Here is a 24,029-nt window from a genome sequence, read left to right on the forward strand (position 1 = left end):
ATGTCAGCATGGGTTTCCTCCAGGTGCTCCGGTTTCCTCCCACAAGTCCTGAAAGACGTGCTGTTAGATGAATTGGACATTCGGAATTCTCCCTCAGGTGTACCCAAACAGGTGCCGGAATGTGGCGACTAGGGGATTTTCACAGTAACTTCATTGCAGCATTAATAGAAGCCTACTTGTGACAATCATAAAGATTATTATTAATCCACCAAAGATGCCAGACTCTCTGCGAGCTCTCCCAAACAGATCCTCTTTTTACATCTCTTTTAACGGTACTAATCTTTTAAAATTTAATTCTTTTTTTTTAAACATTAAGGCACTTTTAAAATTTTAACAACAATTTTGAAAGGAAAAACAACAAAGTGACACCCACCCAACCACCAACCACACTAAAATGTAATTCTAACATTTAACATTATCACTAACCTTAACCTTTCTATGTATTTACATTGTGTACCTTGTGTTGTCCTATTATGCATTTTTCTTTTTCTTTTCTTTTCATGGACTAAATGATCGCAGAAAAATACTTTTCACTGTATCTCAGTACACGTGACAATAACTAATCCAATCCAATCCGATCTGATCCAATATTGTCCCACAGGGCAGTGATAGCCTCCTCTCTCACAATTTAGACACTCTGTACCTACCTGGAGCCCTGTAACCTTCAGAGAGAGAGGCTTATCGCATCTCTATACTCAAACTGGTGATTTATTGAGCAGACACTTTCACCTACCCCCCCGTCCCACTCCACCCCCAACAGATTAAGGGCAACCACGGTGATCAACAGAAAATTAATTTGCAGCAAATTAATAATATAACCTTCAGCGATACTGACTGCAAAGTCACTGACTTCATAGCTCATCCAACTAAAACCCAATCAATGAGGTTGTAAGGATGAATTTTTATTGTAAAGAAGAAGTGTATACAATTGAATTCAGGAAGTTAAAATCAAACAGGTTATCAATCACTTTACCCAAACCATCACCTTGCCCATGTTTTTATAGAAAACTATTGTTTTGAGGAGATCTCTTCAAACATGCATTTAGACACATATTCTACATGTAGACAATATAAATTGAAAGAAGCAATCAATCATGGAATACATCAAGAGTTACAGAGTCACAAAACAGCTCCTGGATAACGAGAAGCTCCCAGCATTGTTTCAGTTCAGGCCAAACACGGTTCTGCTTCTCAATGCATGATTCAATTCTGGAGAAACAGAGGAATCAATCGCAGCACGATGTAAATTGAGCCGACAATGATGGACAGCACTGTGGCTGCAATGTTGAATGATCGGGCTGTGGATCCATAATGTCGAGATCCATCCACATCTCCCACAACTTTCCGATCTCTAGCCTAAAAGAAAATAAGTGTGAATTGAAAACTTCAATATTAGCCGGATTCTAAAAATCTAATGCTTGATGTGTAACTGGAAAATGTTAAATGAAAAAGGTGCTTTGCATTAAAGGAGCTTTTACATGTTCAAATTGGTTCAATAGAAAGTGCACCTGGAGAATTGGTAATGGAAATTAGGGCTATGGCGAATGAATTAAACGGGTATCTTGCATCTGTAGAAGACACAAATAGATGTAAATCGGGAAGTGGAAGGGAAAGAGGAACTCAGGAAAATTACAATCACCAGGGAAGTGGTATTGAGCAAATAGTTGGGTCTGTGGACTGAAAAAAATCCCTGGATATATTTCTCCATAAGGTCTTGAAAGAAGAAGTGGCTAATGAGATAGTTGCTACATTAGTTTAATTTTCAAGAATTCACTAGATTGAGGGAAGATTCCTTTAGATTGGAAGACAGCAAATGTAACTCATTTATTCAAAAAGGGAGACACAGAAAGCAGGAAACCACAGGCCAGATAGCCTAACATCTGTCATGGCAAAAATGTTAGAAGCCATTACTGTAGATGTTATAGCTGGGCACTTGGAGACAGTCAGGCAGAATCAACATGATTTTGTAAAAGAAAAATCATATTTGACCAATTTATTGGAGATCTATGAAGGAGTCATAGATGCTGAGGATAAAGAGGAACAGGTCAATCCACTGTACTTAGATTTTCAGAAGGCATTGGATAAGGTGCCAGGTCAAAGCTGGTGTAAAATAGAAGCTCGTGGTGCAGGGAGTAACATGTTGGCATGAAACAGATGACATAATTGGATATGGTGAGTGGTGTTAGATTGGATTTGTTTATTGTCACGTGTACCAAGGTACAGTGAAAAGTATTTTTCTGCGAGCAGCTCAACAGATCATTAAGTACATGAAAAGAAAAGGAAATAAAAGAAAATACATAATAAGGCAACTCAAGGTACACAATGTAACTAGATAGCACCAGCATCGGATGAAGCATACAGGGTGTAGTGCTAATGAGGTCAGTCCATAAGAGGGTCGTTTAGGAGTCTGATAACAGTGGGGAAGAAGCTGTTTTTGAGTCTGTTTGTGCGTGTTCTCAGACTTCTGTATCTCCTGCCTGATGGAAGAAGTTGGAAGAGTGAGTAAGCCGGGTGGGAGGGGTCTTTGATTATGCAGCCCGCTTTCCCCAGGCAGCGGGAGGTGTAGATGGGGTCAATGGATGGGAGGCAGGTTTGTGTGATGGACTGGGCAGTGTTCACGACTCTCTGAAGTTTCTTGCGGTCTTGGGCCGGTCAGTTGTCATACCAGGCTGTGATGCAGCCAGATAGGATGCCACAGGAATCAGCGTCAGGGCCTCAACTTTTTACAATTTATATAAATGATTTGGCTGAAAGGATTAAAGGTGTGGTTGCTACATTTGCTGATGACATGGAGATAGGTAGGAAAGTAAATTGTGAAGAGGGCATGAGGAGGTTACCAAAGGATATCGATAGGTTAAGTGAGTGGGGGAAAATTGGCAAATGGAGCATAATGTTAGCAAATGTGCAAATATCCATTTTGACAGGAAGAATTTTTAAAAACTCATTATCTAAATGGTGTGAGATTGAAGAGAGTGCCAGGTAAAGGATATCTCAGTGCTTGAGTGGAGGTGCAGAGGGATCGGGGTGTCCTAGTGTAGGAATTACAAAAGGCTAGTACACAAGTACAATAAGTAATTAGGAAAGCTAATTGAATGTTGTCATTTATTTTGAGGGGAATTGATTACCAAAGTAAAGAGGTAATGTTTCAGTCGTACAGGGCATTGGTGAAGACCACATCTGGAGCAGTGTACAGTATTGGTCTCCTTATATGAGGAAAGGTGGAAATGTATTAGCAATTCTGAGAACTTATACTAGATTAATTCAAGGAATGGGCGAGTTGGCTTATGAGGGTGGAAAGATTAGGTTTGTATCCACTAGAGTTTAGAAGAGGAAGAGGCAATTTGATCAAAACCTTTAAGCTCCCGAGGGGTATTGGCAGGGTGGACATGGAGCGGATGTTTCCTCTCATTGGAGAATCCAGAACTAGGGGTGACTGTTCAAAGATAAGGGGGCACTCATTTAAATCAGAGATTAGGATAATTTTTCTCAAGTGGGTGGCAAGTCTCTGGTACTCGTCCTCAATAGACAGTGGAAGCAACAGCCTTAGAGTTGTTTTTGAGGCTGAGCAAGGTAGATTATTGATTAACTAAATATATGAAAGGTTATTGGAGATCGGCAGGAATGTGGGGTTGAAGTTACAATCAGATCAGCCATTATCTTATTGAATGGCAGAACAGGTTGCAGGGACCTACCCCTGCTGCTAATTCATATGTTCATATGTAAGTGGCAGTGTTATTCCACTTTTGTCAATCAGGAAAATACGTCCATTTGCACAGTAATTTCCTGCAAGAAAGAAACGTATTTTTCACATTCAAAATGGTTTCGTGCCTCAATAGAATTGAAGCTGTAATTGACCCTGCTTCAGAGAAAAGGGGGGGGGTCTTTAAATCAACTCTTAGCCCAGTGACATTGAAGTGAAAGATTGGTATGTTTTCTCATCATTGAAACTAGTGGAGGTTTTCAGGAGGAACGTTACTCAATAGCTGTGGGCAGTAGAATGTGAGAATTTGCCTGGCCCGGGAGTGAATCAGATGATCGGGACCGTAAACAGTAGATTTCGTCATATCGGTCAGCCGAACATGAATAATGGTTGTCTCAGTTGTCAGCTTGGTGCACTGGAAGCTCTCACAGCTGTTTCCCACCGCGGGACCGGAATCCAATCTCATCTGACACTGACTGAGAATGTGCTGTTTTAGAAGGGGTTTCCCCACAACAACGACTGGTCACTCAGTTCCTGACTGTTCCTGGGACCCTGCTGTGTATAACCTGGTTACCAAATCTGCATGGATGACATTAATGACACTTCAATGTCAATTGTGAATGAATTGTGACGTTCCCCCCGTGTGTGAGCGGTGCTCAACGCACTTTACAAAACCTGACACGGAGACAGGATAAACAAAATGTTTCTAAAGGATCAAAGGCGGAAGTTGCTTCGTAAACATCTAGGCGCAGATATCCGTTGCCACCATAAAACTCCAGTCTGGAGTTTTGGTAAATGATCCAACCCCTTCAAATACATTATTGCTTTAATGCAAGTGAATTTATCACCATTAAAAGTATGGAGGCAAACAATACAGGGTGTGAATCTTGGAAGGCTCCTTGGCAAGGATTTCCCAGAGACATTCAGTGTTTATTGTACTGTTGCAGAAATCTCTTGACCCAATAATTGTTCCGGCTCTGCCAACAGGGAAAGTCCAATTGTAAACCCCTTAAAACAATTCCGAAACTTCACAGTTCTGACTGAGCGTATGGGAGGAAGACTCAAAAACAGGAGCAGACTTAACATCAAGCAAAGTTTAGTTACTGAGTATTGAACCAAGATCATGCAATTGTAGAATGTATTCAATCTATTTTAAATGGAGTTCAATCCCATCTTTATCAGGTTTATTACAGATGAAGAACCATATGAATACAGTCTGAACTGGAATTCTTCATGGAATTACATGAATATGGCTACCTAGGACACACTAAGGTTCCCTCAGCTACTTCTCCTTCAACAATCGTTCAGTCAGTAGTTAGTCCTGAGCCCCTATTCCGCCCTCAGCCCCTATTCCACCCTTGCCGCCCCCACTGCCCCAGTGTGCTTCCATGAGCGAACAGACACCCCCACCCAGTCCCTGGCCCTTTCCTGGGGTCCGCATCCAGGTCTCTGACCCCCCCCCCCCCTCCCCGGATCTTTGTTCCCCAGCCCCTCACTCACTTTGACCGAGTAGACGAGCGCCACGAATCCCAGGCAGCAGAAATTCAAGCAGCCGAAGTTGAAGAGGGACCAGAGCAAGTGGTCCGGGGCCGGGGGCACATACTGCGGGGGCACATACTGCGGGGGCTCATACTTCGGCGGCACGGTAATGACGGTGGCCGGCACCAATTGGTGGTCCTTCTGCTCTTCCTGGCCCGGGTAAATGCCGGGGTACATGGGCTCTTTCTCGGCGTTATACACCATCCTGGTTCCGGTCTCAGTGAGAAAAACACACTCAATGCAAACCGCTCAAGGGCTCAATCTATAAAAACTCGCCAATCAGCTGCTTCCCTTCAGCGAGCGTCAGCGCTTTGTCCAGAGTTAACTTTTTCCTTAACTCTGAGCAGCCATATGCTGCAGATATTAATTCACAGGAAATTACAAACCATTTCAACATTTCTATCCATTGTTTAATTGAAATGTTATTCTCCTAGAACTTTGTAATAAACAATAATGCATATTAATAACACCAATACATTTTTTAGGCTTTAGATTTTAGACTAATTAATTGACCCACTTGATTAAATTGTTGCTGTATTTTGCTAGATTTAAATTGAATGTTTACCTGTATACTCGACCCAGCTGACTCCTCATTCTGGGATATCCCTTTGCTATTTTATTTAGATTCACAAATAAACACAGGTTCTAATTGTGCTCCATTCCCTTCCCAAGGCCCACCCTTTTGTGCTACTCCTCATCAATGTATTTGGTTACCTTTTCAAAAGACTCAATTAACTGGTTAGGCAGGGGGCTGGATTCTCCAAAAATGGGGCTGTGTCCCCACGCCAGCGTCAAAACGCTGGCGTTTCACTCCGGACTTTCCTTAAGAAAGTCCATAGTGATTCTCCCATCTTGCAGGGGGCTGGCAGGGCCCCGTATCCGCAGCCAGAGCTGCGGGGAGCACTCCCCTGCACTTCCGGTCGGGAGTCCGCGCATGCTCACGGCGGCGGCCTGCGGCGACATGGCGGACTCATCCGCCGGACCTGGGCCAGGAAAGAAGGTCCCAACGATCGCCCCCCTCTCCGATACTTGATCCCCTCACCAGGGCGGCCGCGGATTGAGTCCGCAGCCGCCACCTGAGGTTCCCGACGGCTGATACATGGTCAGAACCACGCCGTCGGGAACATGGCCAGTTTTGCGCGGAGAATCGCGGGAGGGGGGCTTCTGTCAATGGCCTCCTTCCCGCACGCATCAATCGCGTGCGCACGTTCCCGAGCGATTCTCTGGGGACCGGATAATCGCTTCAGCGGTGCCGGGCACAATTTCCATGCGAATGCCCATTCTCCGCCCCGCGCTGAACGTGATTTTGGCGCGAAGGCTGGGAGAATGCAGCCCAGGATCTCCCACCAAGAAATCCGTGCTGACCATCCCTGATCAATACCCACCTTTCCAAGTGTTGATTAATTCTGTCCCTCAGACATTTTTCTAATAATTTCCCTGCCACTGATGTTAGACTAACTGGTCTGTAATTACCGGGCTTATCCACATTAAAGGAACCACATTAGCTATCCTGCAATGATCTGGCACTTCATCTGTGGCCAGCAAAGATTTAAATATCTCCGTGAGGGCCCCAGCAAACTCCTCACTTGCCTCCCATCAGACCCTGGGGATTTATGCACCATTAGCACCTTGTCCTTATTAATCTTACCGTGCTCAAGAACTTCAACGTCCCAACTGAAATCTCCAGCTACCACATCTTTTTATTTCTTGAATTCAGATGAAAAATATTCATTAAAGCCCTCACCCACATCCTCTGGCTCCTTGCAGAGATTATCCCTTTGGTCCCAATGGGCCCCACCATTTTCTTGGTTATCCTTTTGCTCTTGATATATTTTTTAAATGCCTTGGGCTTTTCCTTAATCCTATGCCAATGGTATTTCATGGCCCCTCTTTGCCCTCCTAATTACTTATTGAAGGACCTCCCTGCACTCTTTATACTCCTGAAGGGCCTCCTCCATTTTCAGTGTTCTATACCTTTGCATAAAAACATACATCAACAATAGAAGCTGGAGGAGGCCATTGAGCCTTTTGAACCTGCTCCACCTTCGTTATGATCATGGCTAATCATCAATTTCAAAACCCTGATTCCACTTTCCCCCATATCCCTTGATCCCTTTAGCCCCAAGAGCTATATCTAATTCCTTCTTGAAATTACACAACGTTTTGGCCTTAACTACTTTCTGTGGTAGTGAATGCCACAGATTCACCACTCTCTGGGTGAAGACATTTCTCCTCACCTTAGTCTTCAAAGACTTATCCCTTATCCTCAAACTATTACCCTTAGTTCGCGACACTTCAACATCAGGAACATTCTTTCTGAATCTACCCTGTCTAATCCTGTTAGAATTTTATAAATTTCTGAGACCCCCTCTCACTCTTCTAAAATCTAATGAATATAATTCTAACCAACTCTTCTCAGATGACAATCCCGCCATCCCAGGAATCAGCCTGGTAAGCCCTCACTGCACTCCCTCCATAGCAAAAACATCCTTCCTCAGAAAAGGACACCAAGGGCGCACGGTGGCGCAGTGGGTTAGCCCTGCTGCCTCACGGCGCCGAGGTCCCAGGTTCGATCCCAGCTCTAGGTCACTGTCCGTGTGGAGTTTGCACATTCTCCCCGTGTTTGCGTGGGTGTTGTACCCTCAATAACGACGCTAGAGAGTAAAACGGTAAAGATGGCTTTAATAAGCTAAGAACTAGCCTGGTGCTGGGATGGGTGCTTACTGGGTGCCGCCTGCAAGGCGGCCCCTTATATACGACTCCCATGTGGGCGGAGCCGGAGCCCCCCAGGGTTCCAAGCCCGGTCTTAAAGGGGACATCACCTTACGATGTAGGCGTATCGGGGGTTCGCATGTAGTAATCAGACCCTCTCGACCAGGGGGTCCGTTTTATGGCTCCTCGCATGCCTCCGGAGAAGAACAGGTCCCCGAGCCGTCAGCCAAGGTGGAAGCGAGACCCCGGAGGTGGACTTCCTGGGGAAGACAAAAAAGCGGTTGTGAGGGGTCTCATTTGTGGCCGTGCAGAGGAGCGACCTAATGGAGTGTAGGACATCGGGTAGGACCTCCTGCCAGCAGGTGGTTGGGAGACTTCTCGACCGTAGGGCCAGAAGGACAGCCTTCCAAACTGTCGCGTTCTCCCTCTCCACCTGCCCGTTTCCCCGTGGGTTATAACTGGTCGTTCTGCTCGAGGCGATGCCTTTACTGAGCAGATACTGACACAGTTCATTGCTCATGAATGATGTACCCCGGTCGCTCTGGATATAAGCGGGGAAACCAAACAGGGTGAAGATGCTGTGCAGTGCCTTTATCACGGTGGCCGAGGTCATGTCGGGACAAGGGACGGCGAATGGGAAGCGGGAGAACTCGTCGATGACAGTGAGGAAGTAGGCATTGCGGTTGATGGACGGGAGGGGGCCCTTGAAGTCCACACTTAGTCGCTCAAAGGGCCCCGAGGCCTTCACGAGACGAGCCTTGTCTGGCCGGTAGTAGTGCGGTTTGCACTCCGCGCAGATCTGGCAAGCCCTGGCTTTGACCTCCTCGCTTGAGTAAGGTAGGTTGCGGGACTTGATAAAGTGGATGAGCCAGGTAACCCCTGGGTGACAGAGGTCATTGTGGATTGCTTGCAGGCGGTCCTCCTGCATGTTGGCGCACGTGCCACGGGACAGGGCATCTGGGGGCCCGTTGAGCTCCCCTGGACGATACTTGATATTGTACGTGTAGGTGGAGAGTTCGATCCTCCACCTCAAAATTTAATAGTTTTTTATTTTGCCCCGTTGTGCATTATCAAACATGAAGGCTATCGACCATTGGTCAGTGACGAGGGTGAACCTCCAACCGGCTAGGTAGTGCCTCCAGTGCTGCACAGCCTCCACAATGGCTTGTGCCTCTTTCTCGACTGCAGAGTGCCGAATCCCGGAGGCGGTGAGGGTCCGGGAGAAGGACGCTACTGCTCTACCTGCCTGGTTGAGGGTAGCAGCCAGGGCGATGTCTGACGCATCGCTGTCTACCTGGAAAGGGATAGTTTCATCCATCGCGCGCATAGCGGCCTTGATGATGTCGGCCTTGATGCGGCTGATGGCCGATCAAGCCTCAGCCGACAGGGGAAATATCGTGGTCTTTATGAGTGGGCGGGCTTTGTCCGCATATTTGGGGACCCACTGGGTGTAATAGGAGAAAAGCCCCAAGCACCGTTTGAGGGCCTTGAGGCTGCGGGGGACAGGAAGTTCCTTAAGGGGGCGCATGTGGTAGGGGTCAGGACCTAGGACCCCGTTTTCCATGACATAGCCGAGGATGGCTAGCCGGGTTGTGTGGAAAACGCATTTTTCCTTGTTATAGGTCAGGTTGAGGGCTCGGGCGGTCTGGAGGAACTTTTCGAAGTTCGTGTCATGGTCCTGCTGATCATGGCGGCAGATGGTGACGTTGTCCAAGTACAGGTATGTAGCCCGCAAGCTGTACTGGTCCACCATTTGGTCCATCTTCCTCTGGAAGACGGAGACCCCATTTGTGACGCCGAAGGGGACCCTGAGGAAGTGGAAGAGTCGGCCAGCTGCTTCGAAGGCAGTATAGGGGTGGTCTTTCAGTCGGATAGGGAGCTGGTGGTAGGCGGATTTGAGATCGACTGTGGAAAATACCCGGTATTGGACGATCCGATTTACCATTTCTGCTATGTGAGGAAGGGGATACGCATCGAGCTGCGTGAAGAGGTTTATAGTCTGGCTATAATCCACGACAATCCGTTTCTTTTCCCTGGACCGGACTACCACCACTTGTGCTCTCCAGGGGCTGTTGCTAGCCTCGATGACCCCCTCTCCCAGTAAACGCTGGACCTCTGACTTGATAAAAGTCATGTCTTGGGCACTGTACCGCCGACTCCTGGTGGCAACGGGCTTACAGTCGGGAGTGAGGTTCGCGAATAGAGAGGGGGGTGCGACTTTCAGTGTCGCAAGGCTGCATACCGTGAGGGGGGGGCAAGGGTCCGCCGAACTTCAGTGTCAGGCTTCGGTGGCTGCACTGGAAATCTAGTCCGAGCAACAGGGGAGCGCAGAGGTGAAGGAGAATATACAGTTTGAAACGGGTGTATTCGGCGCCCTGGATCGAGAGATCCGCAATACAGTACCCCTTGATTTGGACCGAGTGAGACCCGGATGCGAGGGCTATGGTTTGGGACACGGGACGGGTGTACAAGGAGCAGCGCCCTACCGTTTCTGGATGAATAAAGCTCCCCGTGCTTCCGGAGTCGAAAAGGCATGGAGTGTCGCGCCCATTGACCTGGACGGGCATCATAGAGTTCTGCAGGTGCTTTGGCCGCGTTTGGTTGAGGGTGATCGCTCCCAGTTGCGGGTAGTCCGAGTCCTCAGCTGAGTCGGATTCGTAAAATGGCCGCCACTGTCGGTCGCACGTGTCGGGTCGAGAAGATGGCCGCTGCCAAGATGACCACCCCCATGATTCGCACGAGGCAGATGACGCATCAGGATGGGGTGTGTTGGGTCGATGCGCATCCGTGTCGGAGGCCGGCGTGTATGTGAGCCTGATTTTCGTGCCTGCTGTTCTTTGTGTTTCTGGCCCTTCGGCCTGGCCAGGCAGACCCTCGCAAAATGCCCCTTCTTCCTGCAGTCGCTGCAGGTGGCAGAGCGGGCTGGGCAGCGTGGGCGTGGGTGCTGGCCATGCCCACAGAAATAGCACAGTGTGCCCCCGGTCTGGGTGGGTCGCCGTGCGGCGCAGGCCTGTAACGTGGCCGAGTCTGGGGAAGTCCGAGGGGGACTCGCAGGGTCCGCGGGGTACGTGCCTAAATTATGTCTGGCCACTTCCAGCGAGGTGACGAGCGTTAGCGTGTCCTGGAGGTCTTTTGCCCAGTTTTCGAGTAGTCGCTGCCGTTTGTAGGTCGAGTGGATGCCGGACACAAAAGCGTCTCTGATGTGCAGGTTCATATGGATTTCCCCCGTCACATCCTGATGGTCACAGTTCCTGGCGAGCGCGGTGCGTTTTTCTACAAATTCGTCCAGCGTTTCCCCCGAGCGCTGCCGGCAGGTAGAGGGCAGATGCCGGGCATGTACCTCGTTGATGGGTTTGACAAACCGCTTGCGTAATATCTCAACCGCCTCTTCGTAGGTAGTCGCCCTTTCGAGCGCGACGGAGATTCTGTGACTAACCCGGGCGTGGAGTAGGCGCAGCTTGCGTGGCCCCAGGATGGGAGTCTCTGAGGAGTCCAGGTAGGCCTCGAAGCATCGGAGCCAGTATTTAAAAATGTCCTTTGCCTCCGCTGTCCGTGTTTCCAGATTGAGCTTCTCTGGTTTTAGGCCTGCGTCCATCCTGATGTAGTTTAGCTTATTAAATTGTTGTACCCTCAATAACGACGCTAGAGAGTAAAACGGTAAAGAAGGCTTTAATAAGGTAAGAACTAGCCTGGTGCCGAGACGGGTGCTTACTGGGTGCCGCCTGCAAGGCGGCCCCTTATATACAACTCCCAGGTGGGCGGAGGCGGGGTCCCCCAGGGTTCCAAGCCCGGTCTTAAAGCGGACATCACCTTACATGATGATAAGGGTACAGTAATACAATAACCGTTCATCACAGTGGGTTTCGCCCCTACAACCCAAAGATGTGCAGGGTAGGTGGACTGGCCACGCTAAATTGCCCCTTAATTGGAAAAAATGAATTGGGTACTCTAAATTTATTTAAAAAAAGAAAAGGACACCAAAACTGCACACAATAAGAAGTGAAACCAGCATGTAATGTTGAAGACTGAATAAAGTTTTATATGATTGTACCACAACTCCGGCTCAAGTCTCGTGAATATAACAATTGTAACAGCTGAAGTGACCGGCTTTAGATACAAGACACAAATGAAATGAAATGAAAATAGCTTATTGTCACAAGTAGTCTTCAAATGAAGTTACTGTGAAAAGCCTCTAGTCGCCACATTCCGGCGCCTGTTCAGGGAGGCTGGTACGGGATAATTTATTACTTGTTCATAAGGAATAAAAGTCAAGACAACTACATAGACCCGTCCTACTTGTGGGATTTTCCAGTTCCGTCAAAGGCCCCAGTGGGTCCCACCCCCACTGCAACTGGGGTGCAAAATTCCACCTGTAGTTACAAAATTAGATTGTAGAACTTATCTCTAAGCTTACAGAACAGTTAGTTACATAAGTCTGTGCTTTTCTTTTAGGGCTTTCTAACTCTTCTCCGATCCATAGGCATGAATACCACTTATCATGGTCAATCCATCTAACCTGCATGTCTTTCGACTGTGGGAGGAAACCGGAGCAGCCGGAGGAAATCCACGCAGACACGTGCAGGCTCCTCACAGACAGTGACCCAGTAGGGAATCGAACCTGGGACCCTGGCGCTGTGAAGCCACTTGTGCTACCATGCTGCCCACAACCCAAAGATGTGCAGGTTAGGTGGATTGGCCACGCTAAATTGCCTCTTAATTGGGAAAAAAAAGTTGGGTACTCTAAATTTATTAAAGAAAAGACTGACATCTTGACACCACTGACTTGTAGTCATTTTGTGTTTCTCACTTGTCAAGTGTGGATGTGACTGGTAATGAGGATGTAGTCATGTAATGTGCTGGTGTCCTGCATTAACTACAGCTAAACAGAATATCGTGTTGGGTTAATTGATTAATATACTTTATTACTTGATCATCACAGATTACTAAATTGCAAAATAATTGCAAATGATTATTAAACCTAAACCTTTCCACAGTACTTACACGCACCTTAGAAATGTTGATTGTTATAATGGGTTCTGAACTCAAATCGCCAAATTTAGTGTTAGTTTTCTACGATTCGAGCTCAAGGAACACACACCTTCAACCAATTTAGAACCTCTCTATTTATGACAACATTCCAATGCTCCACTGTTTTCCCAAACATTTTCAGTTCAATTCTGTAGACAGAATTTCCCCAGAACTTGGCTGAGTGTGGTGGAGGGCGGCAAAAGCAGTGTTTAGGCCACCATTGGCAGTGGGGGGGTTTTTGCGCCGCATTTTCAGGTACTTTGAAAAGAATAATTTTCTGCGCAGGTTTCATGCCGCCTCATGGGTGACCTCTGATTTCTCCATCCCATCATCAGCTGAGTGCTTCAGTCATCTGAGCGCTCCATTTAAAGGCTGCCCCAGCAATCCCCAGTCACTTCCTCATGCCCCAGGCAGCCAAGAGGTCAGTGCCATGATTTTCAGAGGCCTCCATGACCAGATTGTTAGGTGTAGTTGAGAGGTGTCGGCGCATCCTGTTCCCGCACACAGGGAGGGACCAGTCAGCAAGGTGATCAACCCCCGCATGGCAGGTACTGGCAGTGCTGGTAAGGTAGATGGACACCCAATGCTGAAAAGAGTTGAATGATCTCCTCCATTCTGCCGGGTAAGTCATTCCTCCCTTCACTCTTAACTCATATTCACACATCCATAACACTTTCACAGGATGCTCACTCAATGCCACCTCAAGGGACACCACCACTCGCACTGCCACACCATCTTCATCTCCCCTGTGGCTCCTCCTCATCACCTCACTGCTCCCATTCACCATCCACACATGCCAGGCAAACCTTGTATCTGCCCTACCCTGCTTACACTTGCTCCAACAGTTTTCATGCAGGACAAGCTTTCTTGAGAGACCCCAGATCGGAAGAGAAATGCCTGAGATTGAAGTCCTCACCGATTTGAGGAGAAAGCCCTCCAACTGGCTGGGGATGCCCTCGACCGCTCCTCTTCCGAGGGCAAGGTGGGTGCCAATAAACCAAGTGAGGACCCAGAACACCAAACTAATGTGAATCCTGTCTCCTTTATCTGAATGCCGCTGCCATGCGTTAATGACATCTCCCTTCTCTTTCAGGCACATCAGGGCGTAGCCCAGGGTTTCCACCAACCAGGTCCTTGAAAGATCTGACAGCAGCAAGGATGATATGCACATTGAATTACCATCACAGCTTTCATCCACACCCTCCACCAGCACAGAGACCTCCTTGTGCAGAAGGGACTTTAATGTGCGGATTAGTTGCCCGCTTAAGGGTATTCATTTTGTCTAGCTGCTGGACTCTTGTTTATGAGAATAGGCACTTGGCAAAGCGTGATGGATTTTTAGCCTTATTTTAGCTTTTAGTTCTGCACGGAACTTTTAGAAGGTGGTACAGTGTAAACAATGTACAGCTGCGCATTGTTTTGCTGACAACGTTTTATATTTTGCTTAGCCCGCTTCCCAAGGTTTTAAGTTTTAAAACATGGCTGCGGCTGCTTGTTTTCTATCTCTTATCTAAAGCCGTACCTTTTGTCCTCGATATTGTTTACTGCATGATATTAATATGTGCTGTTAACATTTTAATGTAGGACATTCTGGAATGGCCTTTATCCATCCCAGCCCTCCATGATTCGTGTTTAATTAAAGGAACTTTAGCGAAACTCAAAGTACTGCCTTTTATTTCCATGACACCTTGGTGGGAAATAGTTTTAGAGAGACCTCTGTCACTAAATGGTCAGCACCTTACTCTCGTTGATCCACAATAAGCAGAGGCAGGGACATCCCAGGGTTCTGGCACTCAGACGAGGAGTGCTGGAGGCCAGGACCTTGCTGAGCCCCACTCAGGTGAGGTGCTTCTGGACTCGGTCTTGCCTCAGTTGCTCAAGCTACAAAGGCAAATCCAGGACCATCGGGAAGGGATGTCAACTACACTTCGAGGACTGAATCGTAGAACGACAAGTCCAACCACCTTCTGTCCGAGGAGATAGTGCTGACACTCTGATGCACCCGGGTCAACACTGTGAGGGTGGCAGCACACTCTGAGGGTGCTGCAGAAGGTGCACTCCATGGTGCAGGCACTTGTGAGCTCCCACAAGTTCTAACGCCAGAGGACAGTGGGGCTTCACGACCTCAATCCAGCTGCCCATCTTCCTAAGGAGGAAGGCAGGAGCCCTCGGGCACCCACAGGGAGGAGGAGCAGCTGGTTAACAGCCCAGTACAATCCACCCAGGTGACGCCAGGATTATCCAAACCATCCGAATCCCCTCTTCCTGTATCCGTCTCAGCTCCAGCCCCACAGGCTAGAGGGTAGCAGTGCCACACAGCAGGATCCCGAAAACATGCCAGGACCCTCCAGGTCTCGGCCCTCCAGAGGACACCTGTCAAAATCATCACAGACACCGAGGTGTGGCAGAAAGCAGGTTGCTTCCACCTCTGCTGTGGATCCTGGGGAAGCACCAAGACTTAGCGGCAGGCTAAGAAAGGTTAAGAAGGACTAGCTGCACAGCATGGGCAAGGGTGTTAGCTGCTTGTAGAATTTGTTCACTTTTGTAAGTAAACTTTCACACATTGCACCCTCTCTGTGGCTCCTTGTTCTGATGAGATGTCTTCTTGTAGTGATGGCCAGGTAACTGGATTCCTGTTCCACAGGAAGACTGAGTCTCAGTCCAGAGCCTCCTCCATTTGCACTCCGCAAGGCTGTCAGCACATTGGTGGCTTGCCTTCATAGTGACAGAACACATCAGTAATACCTGTTTCTCATTGGGAAGGAGGATGTCCCCCCCCCCCCCCCACCACTGCGAGGCCTTTTGCCACTTCATCACCCCCTCTCACCCATTTGCCGCTTCAGCTCATGCGCCACCTCCCACCCCCAACCCCTGCTGACTGTGTTTGAAAGTGCGTGGTTACCTTGTTCACTAGCTGTAGGTGGGAATTTGCTCTCCCAGTTACAGAATTGCGCAATCACTCAAGGAACTCAGGGACCTAGTGACAGGGCCCAGATGTGCCGTATTCAAGCCCCCTTTGAGGTTAGCGAAGGAAGTGGGTCATCAAAGGAAGTGTAGGGAAGTTAATGTTTAAAGACCAGTTTTAGCTTACATGCACAGTATATCAATCAATTAACCTTATATATGTTTCTGTTTAAGCCGTAACCAAAAGAGGACTTCTGTGTTGATTATTATGTGACTCTGCTTACTTCACTTGATAGAGAAGTGAACCATAGGATTTTAGAGAGAATAACGGTGACACACTAATGAGCTACTTACAGAACAACTGCGGGAGAGGCCCCTGTTGTACTTATTTCCATTTCACAGAGCCACATTATGAGAATCCGAAGCCTTCAAAGTCGATCGGGCGAGCTCACATCCTCTCACATGAAAAAGTCTTATGAAAATATTTTCAGCAAAGGAAACATAGAAGGGATTTATTGTGTAAAGAGGAGGAAAGAATAATAACAACCCATGCTCTACATTAAGTTAGTTTTAATTTATAGTGTTTCAGAAGAAAGGTAATTCCATTTGGCTCAATGTATTCGTTGTATCAAAGTTGACTTTTGTGACACTGTGATCAGTTGTAAAAATGTAAACTTTTTAGACTTTTACCACTCAAGACAATATGAATTAACAATCTATATATAAGTAGACTTCACTATCTCACATTTTTAAAACACTGATCATGGCAATGTATTTATATTTTATTCACAAATAACTTCTAAGTGCTACCTACTTCTGTACTAGGTCAACATAGTTTTATGGATAGGAGCAACTTTGCCACGCTATCCTTTGTTTTAAAAGCAAAGTAACTCATTCCAAGTACACACAACCACAGAGATAAAAACATGACCCAGCAAAAATGTTTCTAACTGATAAGAGACAATGAGCTCATCATTCATGTGCGCATGACAGCACACTTCCTCATCCGAAAATATCGGGCAAAGAAAATATCATAAAACACACTTTTATTTTAGCAAGAAGTTGATGTGTTGGGTGTTCTGGATCACAAACAGGTCACCACCACTGGAAGTGGTGCAACTCTATTTTATTATAAGGTTAGCTACTAACATACTTGAACTGTGGGTAAATGCAATACCAGCTTTAACTGTTGACCCTTGCCTAGTCCTAACCAGGTGATGCACTCAGAACATGATGAATGTCTGTGCTGCAGTCTGTGTGCTCTGTGCTCTGAGCTGGCTGCTACTAGAATGAGCGGGAACTCTCCTGTCCCCTGTCTTTATAGTGCGTGTGCTCTCACTGGTGATTGGCTGCGGTGTTGTGTATGCTGATTGGTCCCACTGCATGTCCATCAGTGTGTGTGTGTGTCTGCACCATAATATACTGGTGTATATTATGACATCCCCCTTTTATGTTGAATCCCAAATTTCTTTATCCGTCAGTCTGGCCTCAATAAAAGTCGAGATGGATTTGCAAGTATAACATTAGTTATTTTATTCAGCTTGCAAGCTAAACTTAGTCCACAGTGATACAGATAACATGTTGCTCTCTGCAGCTCCGGGACTAAGTGAATGTCCCAGACAAAGAGATCAGTACTGATACATTCAAATGGCATCAAGTTTCACATACTCGACACACATAGGTCATCCTATGTCCCTCCTGACTTGTTTGATCTATTCTGATTGGCTCACTTCCAATCCCTTTCTCCGGCCCCTATCAATTCAGCATCACTCTCATAGACACACCTCTTCCTGCTTTTTTCCATGCGGTCTAAGATCCTTTGTCTCTACTTGCCAGAATCAAAGTGGCTTATTTCTACATTACATTAACTAATATCTCTAAAGTAACTATTTTATATCACATTCGTCATTCCCTCCTTTTATCATTCCATGATAACCGGACTATCCAATCCATAGCTACGGTTCCCCATCTAAAAAGATCCGTCGCTGCATTTCCAATTCCTGTCTTAGCCCCCCTTCATCTGCCTCACCCTCATGGATTTTAACAGTTAAATTTTTTTTTGGGCGGTGATCTGATCCAGTGCACCCCGCATTCTACCCATCACACATTTAAGGATGGCCAGGCCCACAAAGATGCAGCCGATAGCTACCACTAGATACATGGCCATATTTATCAACCAGTCCTTCCATCCTCCAAATCCCCAGTTACCCCAAGAGCCAGGATCCTGCATCCCGTCCAAGTGATCCCGTATGCAATCCATAAATTTAGTAATGTTAGCGGTCAAGTCCTGAACTCCCATGATACACTTGCCCTGTACTATGGCACTTACCCCACCCTCACGGGCCAGAAGATAGTCAAGAGCATACCGATTCTGCATTGCAAACAACCGTAGCTGAGACAACTCCTTGGTTATTGCCCCAAGGGCTCCCAAGGTTTACTACCCGGGTTTTCCTCAGTTTGGCCTTTAACTAACTTAAGTGTATCTCCCGGTAACCTACGTTCTAGCTGTACTTCCCTTCTCATACGCCCCGTTCTCTCTCTAGTCCCTTTCACTTTCTCATAGCCTCTTCCTACACTCTTCTGACAGCTTGATTTTACCTTTATTGTACCACTCTTAACACATCCAAAATCAAATTTACATGTATTCCAAAAACAAGGCAATGTCCATATAATGTTCCCTTCCCATCGCCGGGACCGGTGCAACTGCTTCATGACTCCTGCATTCTCCTTAACTTTGATGACCTTCCATGAGTCGATACCATGTCCTCGTATATGGGGGCAGCGAAGAACATCACCTTTGCAGAGGTGATGTAACCTTGTAGATTGGTTGGGGCTACACAGATACATAATATTCCCCTTTTCCATGTCCATCGCCAATAACACGCCAAGCGAAGTGAAGCCAAATATCAGACAGACGATGCGTTCCACTCCATCATGCTCCACACCTGTAAAATAGCACTGGAGAAGGGAGGCAGGTTAGTATCCGACCTTTTACAGTAGTGGAGATGGACTCAATTTACAGTGATGTAGGTGGACCCAAGCACTTCGCCCCTCCACTTTAACTGCTGTGGGGGTGGTAAGGAGAACTTGGAAGGGCCCGTCCCATCGCGGCTCCGACCACTTCCTAGTCCAATTTTTGACCATGACATAACTACCGGGCTGGACTGAAAGTGAGCTAGGTACTGGGGGCAATGGCTGGTGAGCCGCGCGGACCTGGCCATGGAGTTCCTTGAGCACTTGCGTGAGGGCTAGAACATAGGTGGTCATTTCTTCAGTCATCTGATGAAACTGAACCAGTCTGGGAACCTGCAGGCTCCAGGGAGTTCTAAGAGGCCTGCCATAAAGAATCTCGGCGGGAGCGAGCCGGTCCGGTCCCGCAGGTGTAACCCACAGCTGGAAGAGGGCAACGGGGAGCAACTTAAGCCATGTCAGTCCCGTGTCTGCTCTTAATTTAGCCAATTTAGTTTTTAGGGTCTGATTGTGTCTCTCAACCAACCCGGCTGCCTGCGGTCTGTAAGCACAGTGTAACTGCTGGCGTATGCCCAACTGGGAGCAAAACTCCTTGTTAATTTGTCCAATAAAATGAGGCCCATTATCAGAACTTAAGTGAGCTGGTATACCGTACCGGGGAATGATTTCCCTCATCAAGACTTTAACCACAGTAGCAGCTTTATTATCGATAGTCGGATGCGCCTCGACCCATCTGCTGAACACATCCACAATGACCAAAACATATTTATAACATTGACACCTTTCCAACTCAATGTAATCCATTTGGAGCGTCTCAAAGGGACCACTGGGCAACGGGGTTTGCCCCATCCCACAAGGGATACCTTTTCCGGTGTTATATTGCTGACAAATCAAACACCGATTACTGATACTTTGGGCCAACCCCTGCATTTTAGGGTGCCACCAAGTGTCCAGCAACAAATCACTAGTCCCTCGAGCCCCACAATGAGTTGCAAAGTGTACACATTCAATGACCCATAAAGCCAGCACATCAGACATACAAGTCTAATGTGCAGGCGTGGTCCATAAAGAGGAAACAGAATCATATGTACAACCTAACCGTTTCCACATTTGTTTATCACTCTCAGGAGCGTCCTCCTGTAACCTTATGACGTCTTGGATGGTTGGCATTGACTTGTCAGAAGCAGACATATTTATAGTAGATCGTTTAGTCTGACTTAACATCTTAGGCACCATCACTTGCTGAATTTGCGCGGCTGTTCGCGCTGCACGATCTGCTCGTTCATTACCAACGTCAACTGGGGTTGTACCATTCGTGTGGGCAGCGCATTTAATAACGGAAATCTGCGCGGGCATAAGGAGGGCCTGCAGTAGGTCATTAACTAAACCCCGGTGGGATATTTGACCACACATAATCATGTCAGGTTGTTCTGACGAAATGTCACTCAAATCGCCCCTTATTGTGGTAGTTTCCTGAATCAAGGCTAAACAGTCGTGGCCAGGTGCATCTTCATGGACAGGGGGACCGCTAAGAAAACAGGCTGGATTGATAGTGGTACAGTATTTAAATGTCAGACGTGGATTGTTCAAAAGGTATATCTCATACCTATTCTGACGAGCTGCGGTAAGATGCTGACCATTCGCCCCATATCCCTGGCATGGTACTGGTCATGGACCTGCCGTGTAATATGAGGGCTTACCGAAGCTGACTGTGGCCATAAATGTGGTGATATTGTAACAAAATCGGCTGTACCTTCTTTTCCCGTGACTGTGGCTGTAACCTTGACTGGCCATTCGGTCTCAAGTAATGGCCGGTATTTGTCCTCCAACTCCCTGTTTCGTCCAGTTCTGTCATAGGCCAGGGTAACGTGATGCAGTGACTGTTCAACGTCTAACGTCCACCACTGGGGGGTGATAGAAATATAGCACTGTTGTCTCATCCTCCTCTTCGCTGATCCACCCACCCAAAGTCACTATATTGGGGCTCCTGCTGGTAAACTACCATTTCTGCCGCTTGTTGGGGTCGCAGATCATCCTTTTTCATTACATACTCAGTCTTAACCTTTGTAACTGAGCCTCCTTCTTGGCCTACACCCTCCTTCCAGTAAAATCTGACTGCCCTTGCCACCTGGGAAGGTTCGTTCTCTGTCCAATTCATGTTATTACATTTCACAGCAGTAACCACAGAAGGTGGTAGGCAATGCATTAACATAGCACAGTATTGAGGGGAATTCTGACCATTTTGATACAGCAAATCGCCTGACTGCCCCCCGGTAGATTTCATTAAAACGCTCCAGAAATTCCTCTGGCTCCTCAGTCTTCCTAGGTTTTAGGTCTAAGATAACAGAAAGATTTATGGGCCTTTGAAATGTGCTATTCAACGCATTCAAGATCTGTGTCCTTCTTTTCTCTATTTGCTCTTTTTTTTTTAAACTTAAAAATGTTTGAAAATTCAAATTGAATTACTGCAACTTGCAAGCTTAGCTCTGATCTCAACTCAGAACTAAATTTACAATTTGCTTAACACAAACTTGTATAACATTTACAACTTAATTATTTCTTTTATCTTAACAATTTTTCTTTTAACAAGTTTTTTTTCTTTTACATACACATAAGTATTAGCAAAATCAACTATCATCTCCAGATTGACACTTTTTAAAATGGTGTCCATGATCTTCTTTAAGTTTCTATTAATCTCCAGATAAAATGAGATAAACCTTATTTCAAGTTAATAAAACTTAAGATTCTGGCAATTTCAATCAATTGCTTTCGAAAATAATAACTTTTATCAAAGAGGTGGAGAAACCCACTGGTTTCCTTTAATTAATTCAAAACGTAACTTTGCTGGTGTTCACTGACTCAAAGGAAAGGTATCCGATTACACTAGCGACTGGTGCAGTTATCTCAAGGCCTGAGTGAGAAGCACTGTCTGTTTTCAACTTTGCCTGCTGCGTTAACCCTTTGAGAGACTTCTGCTTCAACCAATATGCAGCATTCCCCACAATCTCAACTAGACCTTGGAACTGCGTTTTTCGCCAATACAGTCCAAGGAGACAATTTTAGCTTAATCAACTATATATTTAAAACACTCACACATAGAGTTGAACCATCTTCAGATTTAAAAACAGTTATACTGGACTGAACCTTCATCTACTGAAGTCACATCAGCCCCTGAACCCATATAATAGACTGAACCTTCATTACTGAAGTCACATCAGCCCCTGAACCCATATAATAGGCTGAACCTTCATTACTGAAGTCACATCAGCCCCTGAACCCATATAATAGACTGAACCTTCATTACTGAAGTCACATCAGCCTCTGAACCCTTATACTTGGAATTGAATCATCATTTGAGATGTCCCATCAACCCAAAACCCTAACCCAAGCCGAAACAACAATATGAAATCCCATCAATTAAATTGCTAATCCCCAGACTGACCTGTGATTTCGTCGAGGCGGTCTTTCTGTGCCAACCGCGAGTGACCAGACTAATCAGACGATAAGAAGAGGGGAACAATCAATGCACGGTCGTTTTCCAGTTCTACATTGAGGGCCCTTTGTTCCCCATCCTCCTGTTCATAATCAGTCTAATTCTGATTTCGCAGTTGGATCAGGATCGCCCTGAGAAATCCCGGTTTTCGGCACCAAATGTTGAATCCCAAATTTCTTTATCCGTCAGTCTGGCCTCAATAAAAGTCGAGATGGATTTGCAAGTATAACATTAGTTATTTTATTCAGCTTGCAAGCTAAACTTAATCCACAGTGATACAGATAACATGTTGCTCTCTGCAGCTCCGGGACTAAGTGAATGTCCCAGACAAAGAGATCAGTACTGATACATTCAAATGGCATCAAGGTTCACATACTTGACACCCATAGGTCATCCTATGTCCCTCCTGACTTGTTTGATCTATTCTGATTGGCTCACTTCTAATCCCTTTCTCCGGCCCCTATCAATGCAGCATCACTCTCATAGACACACCTCTTCCTGCTTTTTTCCATGCGGTCTAAGATCCGTTGTCTCTACTTGCCAGAATCAAAGTGGCTTATTTCTACATTACATTAACTAATATCTCTAAAGTAACTATTTTATATCACATTCGTCATTTATATAAAGAACATGTGCCTGTGTGACAATAAATATTGTGTAGTGAATGTACCTGACTATGTGTGTGTGTGTTATTTACATGACTATGTACATGAGGCTAATCTATTTACACGGGAAGGTGCCTGGTGCAGAGAAATAGGGTGTCACACCAACAACGAAATGAACATTATATACAAACTACTGGAACGATGAAATAGGATAACAGAACAGATCAAAGAGTCCAACATTGTAAAACTCATAAGTCAAATCTCTGAGGTGGGCGACGAATTCTGGTTGACTGCCTTAAGGGCGGGTCAGGAGCCACCGGCTGAGGAGCGGGCTGGGCCACGGCAGAGTGAGGAGGATGCAGAGTATTTGGAATCTCCACATAGTCCAGGTTGGGGACAACAGGAGGATCACGTAGCGAGCGTGGAATGAGACGAAGGGCACGCCGATTGCGGGGCGAATGGAACCATCTGGCAGACAAACCAGGAACGAGCCGGGAGACACCTGCCGAAGAACCACAGCAGTTGCAGGCCAGCCACCCTCTGGAAGATGGATGCGGACGTTGTCATCTGGCGCCAGAGCAGGGAGATCAGTCGCCCGAGCGTCATGCGCCAGCTTGTTTTGTGCACGAGACTGTTGCATCCGCTGAAGGACCGGAACGTGGTCGAGGTCTGGGACGTGAATGGATGGCACCGTGGTCCTGAGGGTGCGACCCATGAGCAGCTGGGCTGGGCTGGCGACAGGCCCGTGGAGAGTGGGGCCGTACGATAGGCCAGCAGGGCGAGGTAGAAGTCGGATCCTGCATCGGCAGCCTTGCAGAGGAGCCGTTTGACGTTGTGGACGCCCTTTTCCGCTTTGCCATTGGATTGGGGGTGCAGGGGACTGGATGTCACATGCACAAAGTTGTGCCTGCTGGCAAAGTTGGACCATTCCTGGCTCGCGAAGCAGGGGCCATTGTCCAACATCACAGTGAGTGGGATGCTGTGACGAGCAAAGGTCTCCTTGCAGGCACGGATGACCGCCGATGATCTGATGTCGTGCAGGCGTACGACCTCCGGGTAGTTCGAAAAATAGTCTACA

At 46.9% G+C, this 24,029-nt stretch overlaps 1 protein-coding gene across 1 annotated transcript; it reads right to left on the minus strand.

The window, feature by feature from the left end:
• Positions 1–881: 881 nt before the first annotated feature.
• LOC140384414 (interferon-induced transmembrane protein 1-like) lies at positions 882–5,514 on the minus strand. The gene is made up of 2 exons (XM_072466095.1): positions 5,201–5,514; positions 882–1,356 (listed from the first exon to the last, which is right to left on the minus strand). The coding sequence occupies exons 1-2, from the start codon at positions 5,441–5,443 to the stop codon at positions 1,204–1,206; spliced, it is 396 nt and encodes a 131-aa protein (XP_072322196.1). The 5' UTR covers positions 5,444–5,514; the 3' UTR covers positions 882–1,203.
• Positions 5,515–24,029: the final 18,515 nt, after the last annotated feature.

This window comes from Scyliorhinus torazame, chromosome 10, assembly GCF_047496885.1.
Source record: "Scyliorhinus torazame isolate Kashiwa2021f chromosome 10, sScyTor2.1, whole genome shotgun sequence".
Classification (NCBI taxonomy): domain Eukaryota; kingdom Metazoa; phylum Chordata; class Chondrichthyes; order Carcharhiniformes; family Scyliorhinidae; genus Scyliorhinus; species Scyliorhinus torazame.

Excerpts from the sequence above, each read along its gene's own strand:
- LOC140384414 (XM_072466095.1), bottom strand. The coding sequence starts at position 5,443 with ATGGTGTATAACGCCGAGAAAGAGCCCATGTACCCCGGCATTTACCCG. Across the intron at positions 1,357-5,200 it reads CGCTCGTCTACTCGGTCAAA|GCTAGAGATCGGAAAGTTGT; the intron begins GTGAGTGAGGGG and ends ATTTTCTTTTAG.